Source organism: Scyliorhinus canicula, chromosome 20 (assembly GCF_902713615.1).
Source record: "Scyliorhinus canicula chromosome 20, sScyCan1.1, whole genome shotgun sequence".
Lineage (NCBI taxonomy): Eukaryota > Metazoa > Chordata > Chondrichthyes > Carcharhiniformes > Scyliorhinidae > Scyliorhinus > Scyliorhinus canicula.
Genome location: NC_052165.1, coordinates 50,103,491 through 50,117,355, shown reverse-complemented (window position 1 = coordinate 50,117,355; position 13,865 = coordinate 50,103,491). Strand labels below are relative to the sequence as shown.

General features: G+C 42.4%; 1 protein-coding gene across 4 annotated transcripts in view; it reads right to left on the bottom strand.

Moving 5' to 3' along the window:
- Nucleotides 1-479: 479 nt before the first annotated feature.
- The window catches only part of si:dkey-82f1.1 (DENN domain-containing protein 2A), a 125,779-nt gene continuing 112,393 nt past the window's right edge, over nucleotides 480-13,865 (bottom strand). For all 4 annotated transcript variants that reach the window (XM_038780623.1, XM_038780622.1, XM_038780621.1 and 1 more), the window contains 3 exons: nucleotides 4,952-5,191; nucleotides 1,874-1,960; nucleotides 480-1,630 (listed from right to left, as the gene is read on the bottom strand). In XM_038780623.1, coding sequence (XP_038636551.1) covers nucleotides 1,599-1,630; nucleotides 1,874-1,960; nucleotides 4,952-5,191 — 359 coding nt within the window. In that variant the 3' untranslated portion in view covers nucleotides 480-1,598. The remainder of the gene's footprint in view (nucleotides 1,631-1,873; nucleotides 1,961-4,951; nucleotides 5,192-13,865) is intronic.

The following is a 13,865-nucleotide window of genomic DNA, read 5'->3' as shown; positions in this document are numbered from 1 at the left end:
TGCCTCATTATACTGGTTGTCAGTCTGAATATACCAGCAAAAATAAACAGTAAGCATTGATCAGTACAGCTGATTTCTCAGAACATACAATCCCCTGAATGGTAGAATTGTGTGGTACAACAGTTCCTTGTATTGCACCTCCACAGGTAACAGATTACAACTGTGGCCAAAGTGACAATTGCTCTCCTCTATTCCAAGGCACTGTTGTAGGCAGCTCCTTGTGTTTTGTTGCAAACTTTGATCTTTTTAGACTCTGTAATCTACAACATTAACTTGTCACTAAAAAAAAATCCATAGCACAAGCATAGTTTCCTACTTGAGAGAATCACAATCTAAATGATCCGTACACACCAGGCCGACTGAGATCGCGACAAGAAACCCCTTCAAACCCACCTTGTTACGTGATGTATATAATGGCAGTCAAGTAACCAGCTAAATAAAATTGGCAGTTACTATGCAGAAATAAACTCTGGGTTATGTACTGTTGCTGGGCTTTGTTTATTAAAACTGCAAGGTGGGCACCAGTGATATTTCCATATTTACAATTACTTCAAGTATGTATAGATAGATAATCATTAAGAGCTATCAGAAAGGGCTTATTCCAAGCAAAGTGAGTTGGATGCTCAAGCTGCATCTCCCTTACCCATACTCTCCCAACCCAACAGCTCCACAAAATACAATTCTCTACCAATTCAACCTGGAATGCTACAAAAACTCACAGTTCAGATAACTTTCAGACACAGCACATTGACACGATTGAGTGGTTCTGGAGTCTGAGTTTTGTACACTATGATAATGTACAGAGTATTCTGGACTGCATCACCCCTTCAGCATATTAGTCCCCGTCACCAAGCAGGCAGAGGAAAAGTCTTTATTTACCTTGCCCTGCTGTATCCTCCCCTACTGACCAGCAAAAACGTACATGATAGCTACAGTATGCGATTGCACCCAACTGGCAGATCAATTTTGCTTTTCAAGCTGACCTGAAGGTAAAACCACATTTACAATCTCAAACCCAGTGTTCCCTCGGCTGGCAATGTGTTACATAGAAGATGACAGATTTTCCATAGGTCCTGGCGTAGTTAGATTTCCTCTGTCTCGTACTAAACTGAACAGGACAAAGTGTGTGGCTCCTGAGTATTGACAGTAGAGTTCAAAACCAAGTAGAAAGTGTCAGAAGTTAGTCTTCCTTTTTATCAATGTCCACCTTTTTCTTTCTTTTTCCTCCTCTTCCACGTTTTCCATGTTTGCAAACATCTGTAGTACTATTTGAAGGTTGTGTACAGTACATTCTCCTTGTTTCTCCAACTCTTCCATTGACATCCCACAGGTAAAGTTTATCCAATGACAAGTGAAAACCAGGCAGAGGCAAGGCAGACTTTGTGCAAGTCGAAACAATAAATATTCAATGGAACTGGTTTCATTCCCCACTCGAGGCTTTCACATTAGAGTGAGCACAGCTTTGAATTAATAGTCTCCCTTTATCTCCAACGGCTAATCCTGTATTGACAATCTCAAATCAATGAACCATTGAACAAAAGAAAAAGTGACTGCTAGATTCAGCCTTCCTTCCCATTCAGATGTCTTTCAACGGTTGTTCACTTCTTGTGGAGGAATTTCATTTTACTACCTAGAAAAGGACAAACATTTGATCAACTTTCACAATACTGCAAGCCTGAATATTAGCTCAGAAACAGCAAACACACAGGAAAAAGCTAACGCCTAGTTGCACAGGAAATGAACAAACTAAGAGTTATTGACAAAATGGACAGGTGCTAAACTATAAAGAAGATGTGAACAAAAATGGTTGATTGAAAGTGATCAGAGTGCTTTTGATGAAGCCCTTCACCATAAGCAAATGAAAATGTATTACCTAGGCCTCTGAGAAATCGGTTCATCCCTCTTTGCTCACTCCCAGGGAGAGTTTCAAGGTAGTCCTGTGCTCTAATCTCAAATAATCCTGTAGATGACAAAAAGTAGTCACTTATGGAATGGATACAAGGGAAGTGTATTAGATATGACCAAATTTGGCACAGTATGAATGAATCTTGGTGTGCCTCCTAATGCAAATATTGCAGTGCACCCACTTTCTTCTATATTCTCTTCATCCCTTGTAGACATGTATGACATATCACAAGTAAAGTTTGATAACTGAAAGCTAGGCTAAGGTGAGGCAGTCCTAAAACAAGACCAAATGATGAATAGTAAATGGAATCACTTTTATTCCCCACCCAAGACCTCTGTTGCTTACCCTGCTCAAATTAATATGGTTAGGGTAATTTACGCATGAATAGCAGGTGACTATGCAACTAGGGCTACATTAACTATGCTCATTTATCATCTAGAAGCAGGACAGTTGGCAAAATCATACCCGTTCAAGATGTAATACTCATCCACATCCACCAACCCATCAGCAAAAGGTTTGATGGGAAAACTGACTTTCAAAGAAGCCAAAATATCTCCAAAAAAATGTACTAGGTGATGGTGCGTCTAGGCTTGACCCTTGCCTGGACTCCCAAGTCGTCTTCAAATCTACCTGTTGAGATGCAAAGACATCTTCTTTCACTGGACATACCAGATATCCACCCTTTCTCTATCAGCTCCAACTCTGGAGCATAGGAATACCTAGCACTATGGTCCATGGCCTACAATGTCCTTAACCTTGTTGGAAAACAGGTAGAGCAGTTCTTTGCAGTTTAATTAAATGGAAATCATCCAGATGAGGTGAATAGTTCTGCATTTTTGTCTGCACCAAAGCCACCATGTTCGAGTGAAGCCAGTACAAGGAGGTCACTCTCATACCAAGCTAGGTTACATGACAAATAACAGAATTGTTACAACACAGGACCCTTACCCATTTTGTGTGCACCGATTCTCCGTATGGGCAATTCACTTAGTGCCATCCTCCCATCTTCTCCCTGTAACCCTGCACATTCTTCCTTTTCAGATGACAATCTAATTCCCTTTGAATGCCTTGACTGAACCTGCCTCTATCGGACTCTCAGGCAGTGCATTCCAGACCTTAACCACCCACTGCTTGTAAATGGTTTTTCTCATCGTGCGTTTGCTTCTTTTGTCAATTACTTATCAGTGCACTCTCATTCTGGATCCTTTCACTGGAAATAGCTTCTCCCCATCTGCTCTGTTCAGATTCCTCGTGATTTTGAATACTTCAATAAAATCACCTCTCAGCAAATGGCAGAAAGAGCTGAGTAACCAAGTGAGGAAGACAGGATGCTCTACAGTAAGGACACCAGACTGTCATCCGACCTCACTCTGATTGTTGGGCGAACTGAGCAATCTTTCTTCACTGATTTCCATTCTCCGTTACGCTCATTGTCTGTCCCATAGAGAGGCCAATCCAAAATCTGATATTATCTATCTTTGCCATCATGGGTCTTTCTTTTGTATGTTTCCTAGGACTCATTACATCTTTTTCCAAACACTCCCCTCCTGTTCACACCACTTGTCCTAAACATGTGAGCTTCTTTGATGTCAGTACCTCAAATTCCCCTGAACACCAGTTTTCTCGAGCACCTACTTTTTTGTCCATGGCACACGTATCAGTCGGAATCTTTTCATTTCAAATGCTCTGATTCATGCCTCATCACTCTTCTTGGTGTTTGAGCTTCCACAGCCATACATTGTCACCAATCACAAAGATGAATGTTTGTTGGAACAGACGCTGTGGTTACTCCATACTCTTTTAAGTGAGTTCATAACGCCATGATCCTTGTTAAGTCTGGTCCAAATTTCTTTGGTACGCTCTGCATTTTCCGTGATGAGTGACCCAAGATAGCGAAAGGTACCAACCTGATCAGGATCAACTCCGTTAATCAGAATCTTGCAGGTCTTTCCACCTATCCCCACCACCTTTGTTTTGTTAACATTGATCAGGCGACTGAATTTCCAGTTAACTTGATCAAGGCTATACACCAATTCCTGCAGCTTCTTCACTGAGTTAATGAGCAGAATAATGTGATCAGCATTTTGAAGGTTCGAACCTCTCCACCACCAAGTGGTATCCCCTCTTTGTACCTGTTAAAAGGTCGCTCATAACCATTTCTGCTGGGATGTTGAATAAATATCGGGAGAGGATGTGCCCTTGTCTAACCCCCTTTTCGACTCTGAACCATTCCAAGAGGGTGCTGGCAACTCTGCTCTTAGCTCACTGCACACAATAAAATTTGTTGGTATTCCATGTCTAACGTTGCAAACCAGAGTTTCTTGTGTGAGGCCAAATCGAATGCTTTCTCAATATGAATGAAGCATGTGCACATTGGCTGCTGATATTCTTGGACTTTGCATATTATAATTCTGAGGCTAGTGATTGATCTCTGGTTCCTCTTCCACATGGAAATCCAGTTTGCTCATCGACAATCTCATCCAGTCTATTTCCAGATCCGTTCTGTGGGAGATCAAAGCAATTGTTCTATAATATGTGCACGGTTGCAGGTTACCTTTCTTCAGAAGAGGGATAAAGATAGAATCAGTCTAGTCCTCCAGCCAATGGCCAGGATCGCACGGTGCCACACATATTCTACCTATCCTGTCCACTACCTGAATCCCCCTCAAGTAATTCTGCCAGTATATCGTCCGGGCGTTACGGCTGGCCATCGGATGAATGGTTCGCAGTATCTCAGCTCAAAATGAAGACTGTGCTTTGTGAAAATTTGCATCATTGTCGTGGACTTTCTAATTCAGCCCCTTCCAAGTACATCTTGATATTAAATGTCTTATTCTCAGTAACAGAGCAATTGTTTTATTCTAGATAGTAGGAATGAGGATGTGAATAAGTTTTATTAAATGTTTCCACAGGGAAAGAATGTTATAATCACATTATTTGTTCTTCCATGTGACATGATTGATTGACAATTTGAGAGTGAGTTAAACAGTGGTGGGGAGCGAGAGAAGAGGAAGGAAGGGGCAGTATCATGATCCAAGTCCTCACCTTTCACCCCAAGCTTCCTTAGCTCTCGATCTTGAATGAATCCCCCAAACATCTGCGTCTCCATGAAAACCTCCAGAAACCGTCGGACACTTTTTGATGTGATGGACTTGCGAAATGCCTCCCACAGGAAAATTCTTTCATCTTTCTCATTGGTAGTCATGTACAAGGAGTAATGACCAACAATCTCCACAAAGAAGCGGACAAAGGTCTCAGACACCACGGTATTAAGCGAGCTAGGATCTACAAAGAGAAACGGACAGGAAACTAAAATGAATATTTTATTAGGGAGGTTTGGATGAGCCACAAGGACAATGCCTCATTTGTACATGTATTTATATATGTTTTCCCTTTGTTACAATCACTGCAGAGATTGATAAGATATTTGAACTTCCAGTGACTGACTGATACAAGATTTCAATTTATAAGATTTTTACTGTATCAATTGAATGAAAAGCAATATTCATTGATCACTCATTAGTGGGCAACTTATACAAGATCCCCATGTGACTTTTAACAGCTGACAATCTCGTAACCTGGTCATGCTTTATTTTGTCCCTTAAGTGGACAGTTTATTTTCCCAGAACCCTTTATCCTTTCCCAGCCGAGAAACTCTGATCCCAAACTGTGATGGTTACAAGGGAGATTCCTTCACTCCAGCCCAAACTAGCACATCTTCCAGCCGCCTTGAAATCCTCCCAAGCTTGGTCTCGTCAATCTGTGCACAAGCTCCCACCCACGTTTTGCATGGTGAACAATAGGGTTTGCATTTCTCTGCTTCGGGTGCAGGACTAACTGCCTCTCAGATTTATTTTTGAGAGTTTCAAGGACATGATGGGTGAGGTGGTGATGGACAAGGTGGGTGGCATTGTTAATTAGAGATAGCATAACAGCTGCAGAAAGGCAGTTCGAGGAGGATCTGCCTACTGAGGTAGTATGGGTTGAAGTCAGAAATAGGAAAGGAGCAGTTACCTTGTTGGGAGTTTTCTATAGGCCCCCCAATAGCAGCAGAGATGTGGAGGAACAGATTGGGAAACAGATTTTGGAAAGGTGCAGAAGTCACAGGGTGTCATGGGTGACTTCAACTTCCCAAACATTGAGTGGAAACTCTTTAGATCAAATAGTTTGGATGGGGTGGTGTTTGTGCAGTGTGTCCAGGAAGCTTTTCTAACACAGTATGTAGATTATCCAACCAGAGGGGAGGCCATATTGGATTTGGTACTTGGTAATGAACCAGGGCAGGTGATAGATTTGTTAGTGGGGGAGCATTTTGGAGGTAGTGACCACAATTCTGTGACTTTCACTTTAGTAATGGAGAGGGATAGGTGCGTGCAACAGGGCAAGGTTTACAATTGGGGGAAGGGTAAAACAATGCTGTCAGACAAGAACTGAAGTGCATAAGTTGGGAACATAGGCTGTCAGGGAAAGACACAAGTGAAATGTGGAACTTGTTCAAAGAACAGGTACTGCGTGTCTTTGATATGTATGTCCCTGTCAGGCAGGGAAGAGATGGTCGAGTGAAGGAACCATGGTTGACAAGAGAGGTTGAATGTCTTGTTAAGAGGAAGAAGGAGACTTATGTAAGGCTGAGGAAACAAGGTTCAGACAGGGCGGTGGAGGGATACAAGATAGCCAGGAGGGAACTGAAGAAAGGGATTAGGAGAGCTAAGAGAGGGCATGAAAAATCTTTGGCGGGTAGGATCAAGGAAAACCCCAAGGCCTTTTACACATATTGAGAAATATGAGAATGACTAGAGCGAGGGTAGGTCCGATCAAGGACAGTAGCGGGAGATTGTGTATCGAGTCTGAAGCGATAGGAGAGGTCTTGAACAAGTACTTTTCTTCAGTATTTACAAACGAGAGGGGCCATATCGTTGGAGAGGATAGTGTGAAACAGACTGGTAAGCTCGAGGAGATACTTGTTAGGAAGGAAGATGTGTTGGGCGTTTTGAAAAACTTGACGATAGACAAGTCCCCCGGGCCTGACGGGATATATCCAAGGATTCTATGGGAAGCAAGAAATGAAATTGCAGAGCCGTTGGCAATGATCTTTTCGTCCTCGCTGTCAACAGGGGTGGTACCAAGGGATTGGAGAGTGGCGAATGTCGTGCCCCTGTTCAAAAAAGGAATAGGGATAACCCTGGGAATTACAGGCCAGTTAGTCTTACTTAGGTGGTAGGCAAAATAATGGAAAGGGTACTGAGGGATAGGATTTCTGAGCATCTGGAAAGACACTGCTTGATTAGGGATAGTCAGCACGGATTTGTAAGGGGTAGGTCTTGCTTTATTGACTTCTTTGAGGAGGTGACCAAGCATGTGGATGAAGGTAAAGCAGGGGATGTAGTCTACATGGATTTTAGTAAGGCATTTGATAAGGTTCCCCATGGTAGGCTTATGCAGAAAGTAAGGAGGCATGGGATAGTGGGAAATTTGGCCAGTTGGATAACGAACTGACTAACCGATAGAAGTCAGAGAGTGGTGGTGGATGGCAAATATTCAGCCTGGAGCCCAGTTACCAGTGGCGTACTGCAGGGATCAGTTCTGGGTCCTCTGCTGTTTGTGATTTTCATTAACGACTTGGATGAGGGAGTTGACGGGTGGGTCAGTAAATTTGCAGATGATACGAAGATTGGTGGAGTTGTGGATAGTGAGGAGGGCTGTTGTCGGCTTCAAAGAGACATAGATAGGATGCAGAGCTGGGCTGAGAAGTGACAGATGGAGTTTAACCCTGACAAGTGTGAGGTTGTCCATTTTGGAAGGACAAATATGAATGCGGAATATAGGGTTAACGGTAGGGTTCTTGGCAATGTAGAGGAGCAGAGAGATCTTGGGGTCTATGTTCATAGATCTTTGAAAGTTGCCACTCAAGTGGATAGAGCTGTGAAGAAGGCCTATGGTGTGCTAGCGTTCATTAGCAGAGGGATTGAATTTAAGAGCCGTGAGGTGATGATGCAGCTGTACAAAACATAGAACATAGAACATAGAACATAGAACAGTACAGCACAGAACAGAACAGGCCCTTCGGCCCTCAATGTTGTGCCGAGCCATGATCACCCTACTCAAACCCACGTATCCACCCTATACCCGTAACCCAACAACTCCCCCCTTAACCTTACTTTTATTAGCACACTACGGGCAATTTAGCATGGCCAATCCACCTAACCTAAACCTTGGTCAGGCCACATTTGGAGTACTGTATGCATTTCTGGTCACCTCATTTTAGGAAGGAATTGGAAGCTTTGGAAAAGGTGCAAAGGAGATTTACCAGGATGTTGCCTGGAATGGAGAGTAGGTCTTACGAGGAAAGGTTGAGGGTGCTAGGCCTTTTCTCATTAGAACGGAGAAGGATGAGGGTCGACTTGATAGAGGTTTATAAGATGATCAGGGGAATAGACAGAGTAGACAGTCAGAGACTTTTTCCCCGGGTGGAAGAAACCATTACAAGGGGACATAAATTTAAGGTAAATGGTGGAAGATATAGGGGGGATGTCAGAGATAGGTTCTTTACCCAGAGAGTAGTGGGGGCATGGAATACACTGCCTGTGGAAGTAGTTGAGTCGGAAACGTTAGGGACCTTCAAGCGGCTATTGGATAGGTACATGGATTAGGGTAGAATAATGGAGTGTAGATTAATTTGTTCTTAAGGGCAGCACGGTAGCATTGTGGATAGCACAATTGCTTCACATCTCCAGGGTTCCAGGTTCGATTTCGGCTTGGGTCACTGTCTGTGTGGAGTCTGCACATCCTCCCCGTGTGTGCGTGGGTTTCCTCCGGGTGCTCCGGTTTCCTCCCACAGTCCAAAGATGTGCAGATTGGGTGGATTGGCCATGATAAATTGCCCTTAGTGTCCAAAATTCTATGATCTATGATTAACCTAGGACAAAAGTTCGGCACAACATCGTGGGCCGAAGGGCCTGTTCTGTGCTGTATTTTTCTGTGATTCTATGATATCTTGGAAAACCCTGTAACCGGATATTAAAATGACTTTCTATGTACTTTTCTGTCCCCATGGCAGTATAAATCATGTGGGTTTATCTCCAGATAGAAATGCTAATTTTCTATCTTCTAGACCCCTAACTCCATTCTATCCTAGAATTAAAGTTTAAAATATAACCATTTATAAAACCTGACATCGCTGACATCTCCCCATGGGGATTGGAGACAAAGTCTACCCACAGTCAGTACAACTATTCTTACTATTGTCTACAGCTGTGAACATCTATCAGATTCTTCCCAGAGGCCCTCCTTTAACAACCAAGCCACCCAGGTTTGTTGGTGGGCAGAATTCAAAGGTAACATGATCCCCGTCATTCCTCCATTTTATTTTAAATTAGAGACAGTTCCAAAACATAATAATCTTATAAACTTTGTACTGTTAAGACCAGACTCATTTAATTTGTTCCTCATTTTGCCTTTCAAGGGTTTGCCAGAAGATCCCCCAGAAATGTTGAATTCAGTTAGTTATATTTTCCTTCCTGTGATTACAAATGTAGGAAATTGGAGGGTGCTGAGGAGTGTCAGTAAACTATCAAGGCTATTGAGAAACAAAAACACAGAAACTTTTTATCAAATGAAGCTGAGAACAAACAAACAGCGGAGTGCAAATTTGAACTGGTGGACGGAAGCATATTGATGGCTATTGCAGTTAGCAAGGGCATGGACCATCCAGCTAATAACTCAACATGGAGTAATTCATCTAAATCTGGTCTTATACCAACTTTACAAGAAGACAGTGACTAAATGCCTTTGACTTATTACAATGCGATCATATGTGGGATAAAGGAATTTGGGTTGAGGGACTAGTGGCTTTACTTATATATAAAGCACTTACTGCATTTTTAATATGTTTACCAAGGCCTGAGGTACAGAGTGATAAACTTTAAAAGATGTAAAATGCGCTTAGAAAATTGACCAAAAGAGTTGGAAGATATTTGTAAGTTGTGGATAGAAGGGAAGAATATAACAGGTTAAAATATCAGTTGGGGATACCAATGAACTATAATAATATATATATATATGTTAAATAAATATTCATTCATGACATTACTGGTTACGTATTGTTAGGAAAACAAAGGTAGTTTTAAGGGATTTATATTTGTATTGGTAAACATTAGAAATAAAGTATAGTTTTAAGTGGGTTTAATTTAATGTTTCTGTGCCTGGAAGGGTAAAACATATGGATTGATTCATGCTGGACAAAGGTGTTTGTATGTGTGGGGGTTGGTTTCAATTCCAACTGTGATTCTACTGTGCTTAGAGGGAGTTACGGCATGACGAGTAAATAGAAGTCGCTGCTTAGCAACAGGATGCCATTTTCCAGAGAGAAGAGCTTTCCCTGGTTCTTAATTTTAACTGGAAGCCAGAGCAGTTGGAGACAGGGTGCTGGGGAGTGAACAGCTCTCAACTCTACCAGGCAAAACTGGACAGGGCAAGGGAGTTGCAAAGGTGGAATCCTGGACTGGACGCGTTGTTAAAATGGTGAGTGGAAGTTCTGTTTAAAAAAGATAGTTGTAAAACCTGGACTGGATTTCAAAATGCAAACCGCTAATGAAAAGCATTATTGTGAGAGAAGATTTTAAAGCGTGTTTTTGGGAGTGGAATTTGGAATCTCTCATGAGAATCATCTGGGGGAATTTGGAGGAGAAATCCATAGACAGTAAGTTGGCAAAATGTGTTTATCTGACCACAGCCAATCTGTGTGCTTAAAGCGTCTTCTGTTATGGAACCATTGTCGTTTAAGATGTACTCTGTAATCCATGTTGATCTTAAAATATATGCGTATTTGTTAAAGTGTGGGGGGAGGGAAAGAGTAAAGAAGTATTGCACCATAATCCAACTATTCATGTTTAATAAATGTTTTTCCCTTGTTGTTAATACTAATTAGCGGTCCTATGTCCCTTTTCCTCCATGTCTTATTTTAAAAAGCAAAAGTTATGGTCTTTTGAGCCAGGGTTTCATTCTGGGTTCTCCCCGTCCAGTTATAGCATCAGCTGGGATCGTAATAAAAGTGACCAGTAAAATTCATAGTTCCTTCGACTTTTCACGATAAATGTGAAGCAAAGTCCTTGTGTGGTACAAAGCGTAACTAGATTTAGTCCAGAACACTAATATAGAGAGGGCAGGAATGCCCATATTCTGGGGGTTTTAAAGGGACCGCTTTGGTCGGGGTTTGGTTGAAATATTCTACTTAGACAAACAGGAAAGAACTATCTCAACAACAATTCTGTTTTGAGGTTCTGATGAGTGACTATTTGAGACTATTACAACCAAACATTTTAGTAAGTAGGAGACCAGAGTTTGGAAAAAGTGCAGTTGCTACTTCAACAGTCAGCTGCAGTTGATGCTGATAATACTGTGCAGGTCACATGTATCCCTCACCCTAGGTATGCCTGTAACATGTGAGGAGCTATCGGAGGATGAAAAGAGTCATGTAACAAAACGCAGTACTTCATTCATGATGTATTTTTGTTCAGTGTTTTAGAGGTTAAAAAGTTAATTGAAGAAATAAATAGACTTAGAGCTGCGCATTTCATTCTAATGGTATATCTATCCCCAGCGACAAACGAGCAAGGATGGCTCCATCGAGAGAAGACACCAGTAGGCTTTTAGATATGAATAAGATTTAATTGCAAAGTCAGTGGATTGACATCAACTGAACGCAGTTTAATTTGTTCTGTGGATGTCCCAGTTGAACTAAAGGGAGTTTTACAGTCGCCATTCGGGCTTTAGAAATAAATATGCAGTCAAATGATAAATGGACTTTGTCTAATACCTATGAGATAGATATTCTCTATGTCGAAATGTAAGTTAATTGACAGCATCATTTTATTTCCTTTGTTCCAGTTCAGAGATATATCTGAGGGAACATGCTCCTAGTTCACCATTTTTTCTAAAGTTATTACTGCAAAGCAAGGGAGAGAATTTCCTGGTGAAGAGACTTTGCCAGCTCAGGTCCCATGTTCATATTTTTTTTTTTAAATCAGTGAAGAGTCACACTTGATTATTATTTTATGTATCTCATCAAGAATTGAAATGAATGTTAGCCCTCAACTGGGGTGCTGTGTCCAATTCTGGGCAGCACATGATAGAAAGGATATCAACTTTTCTCCTTACAGCATTGGAGGGGAAGGGAAGAAGTGTTGAAAATTTTGAAGAGTTTTGATAGGGCTGATGGGGAGAAAATGTTTCCACTGGTAGAAAGGTTAGTAATCAAAGATGACATGGAGGGTGGGGGGGGGGGGGGGGGGGGGGGGCATGCGCGCAATGATTAGCACTGGGACTGCAGTGCTGAGGACCCGGGTTCGAAACCTGGCCCTGGGTCACTGTCCGTTTGCACATTCTCCCCATGTCTGCATGGGTTTCACCCCCAGAACCTAAAGATGTGCAGGTTAGGTGGATTGGACACGCTAAATTGCTCCTTAATTGGAAAAAAAAAATTGGGTACTCTAAATTTTAAAAAGAAAAAAAAAAGATGACAATGGATTTCAGATAATTGGTTTTTTTTAAAAACAGTTGGGGCCCAGCCCCTCTTCCCCCCACACTACTCTCCCCTGACCACCAGACTTCCCCTCAACCTGACTACTATCTCACAACCTAAACACATCCCTTACCCATTTCACCCACCTACCCATCCATTCATTCACTTGCATTCAGACTGGACATTTAAACTTAAGCCAGTGCCACAGAATGATACAAACACTACCGTGCAGAAGCAAGCCATTCAGCCCATCGGGTCGGCACCCACCCTCCAAAATAGCATTCCACGCAGGTCCACTCTCCTGCTCACCCTACCTTATCCCTGCAACACCGTAACCTAACCTGCAGATCCCTGGACACTAAAGGACAATTTACATGGCTAATCCATCTAATCTGCACATCTTTGAACTGTGAGAGGAAACCAGAGTACCCGGAGGAAACCCACGCAGAGAAGAGGAGAAAGTGCAAACTCTACAGTCACCCAAGGCCGAAATCAAACCCAGGACCCTGGCACTGTGAAGCAGCAGTGCTAACCACAGTGCTGTAAAATGAGGGCGTATTTTGACCTCCCTTAGATGGAGTTCTCCGTGGGACGCTGCGCTCTGCATCTCTGGGATAGCTGGGTTCTGAAGGCCGGAGATATGTGGAGCAGCGTCAGGTCAGCAGAAAGTTTGAAAATGGTCGAAATCCAATAATGATAGAACCATATATGAGTTACGACACAGAAAGAGGCCATTTGGCCCATAATGTCTGCACTGACCAAAAGGCCAAAAAGTAAAAAATTTAAAACTAGCTGACCATTCTAATCCCACTTTTCAGCACCATGGTCTTGCAGGTTACAGTACTTCAGGTGCAGGGTTTCTGCCTCAACCACCAAACCAGGCAGCAAATTCCAGACACCACCCTCTGGGTGATGAAGTTTTTCCTCATGCCCCCTCTAATTCTAACCAATTATCTTAAATCTGTGCCCCTGGTAATTGACCCCTCATCTAGGGGAAACATGGCACCCCGGTCTACTCTATCTAGGTAGGCCCCCTCATAATTTTGTACACCTCAATCGGGTCACCCCTCAGCTTTCTCAGTTCCAACGAAAACAACCCCAGCTTACCTAACCTTTCCTCATAGCTGTAATTTTCAAGCCCTATCAGCATTCTTGTAAATCTCCTCTGCACTCTCTCAAGAGCAATTATGCCCTATCTGTAATGTGACTACCAGAACTTTATACAAACTTTCAGCTGTGGCCTAGCCAGTGTTTTATACAATTCCATCATTGCATCTCTGCTTTTGTATTCTATCCCTTTGTCCAATGAAGGACCTTCTTCACCACTTCATCCACTGGTCCTGCTACTTGTGGACATGCACTCCCAAGGTCTCTCATTTCCACTACCATTTCCAGTCTCCCGTTTATTGAGGGTTCCCTTGCTTTGTTTGTCCTTCCCCA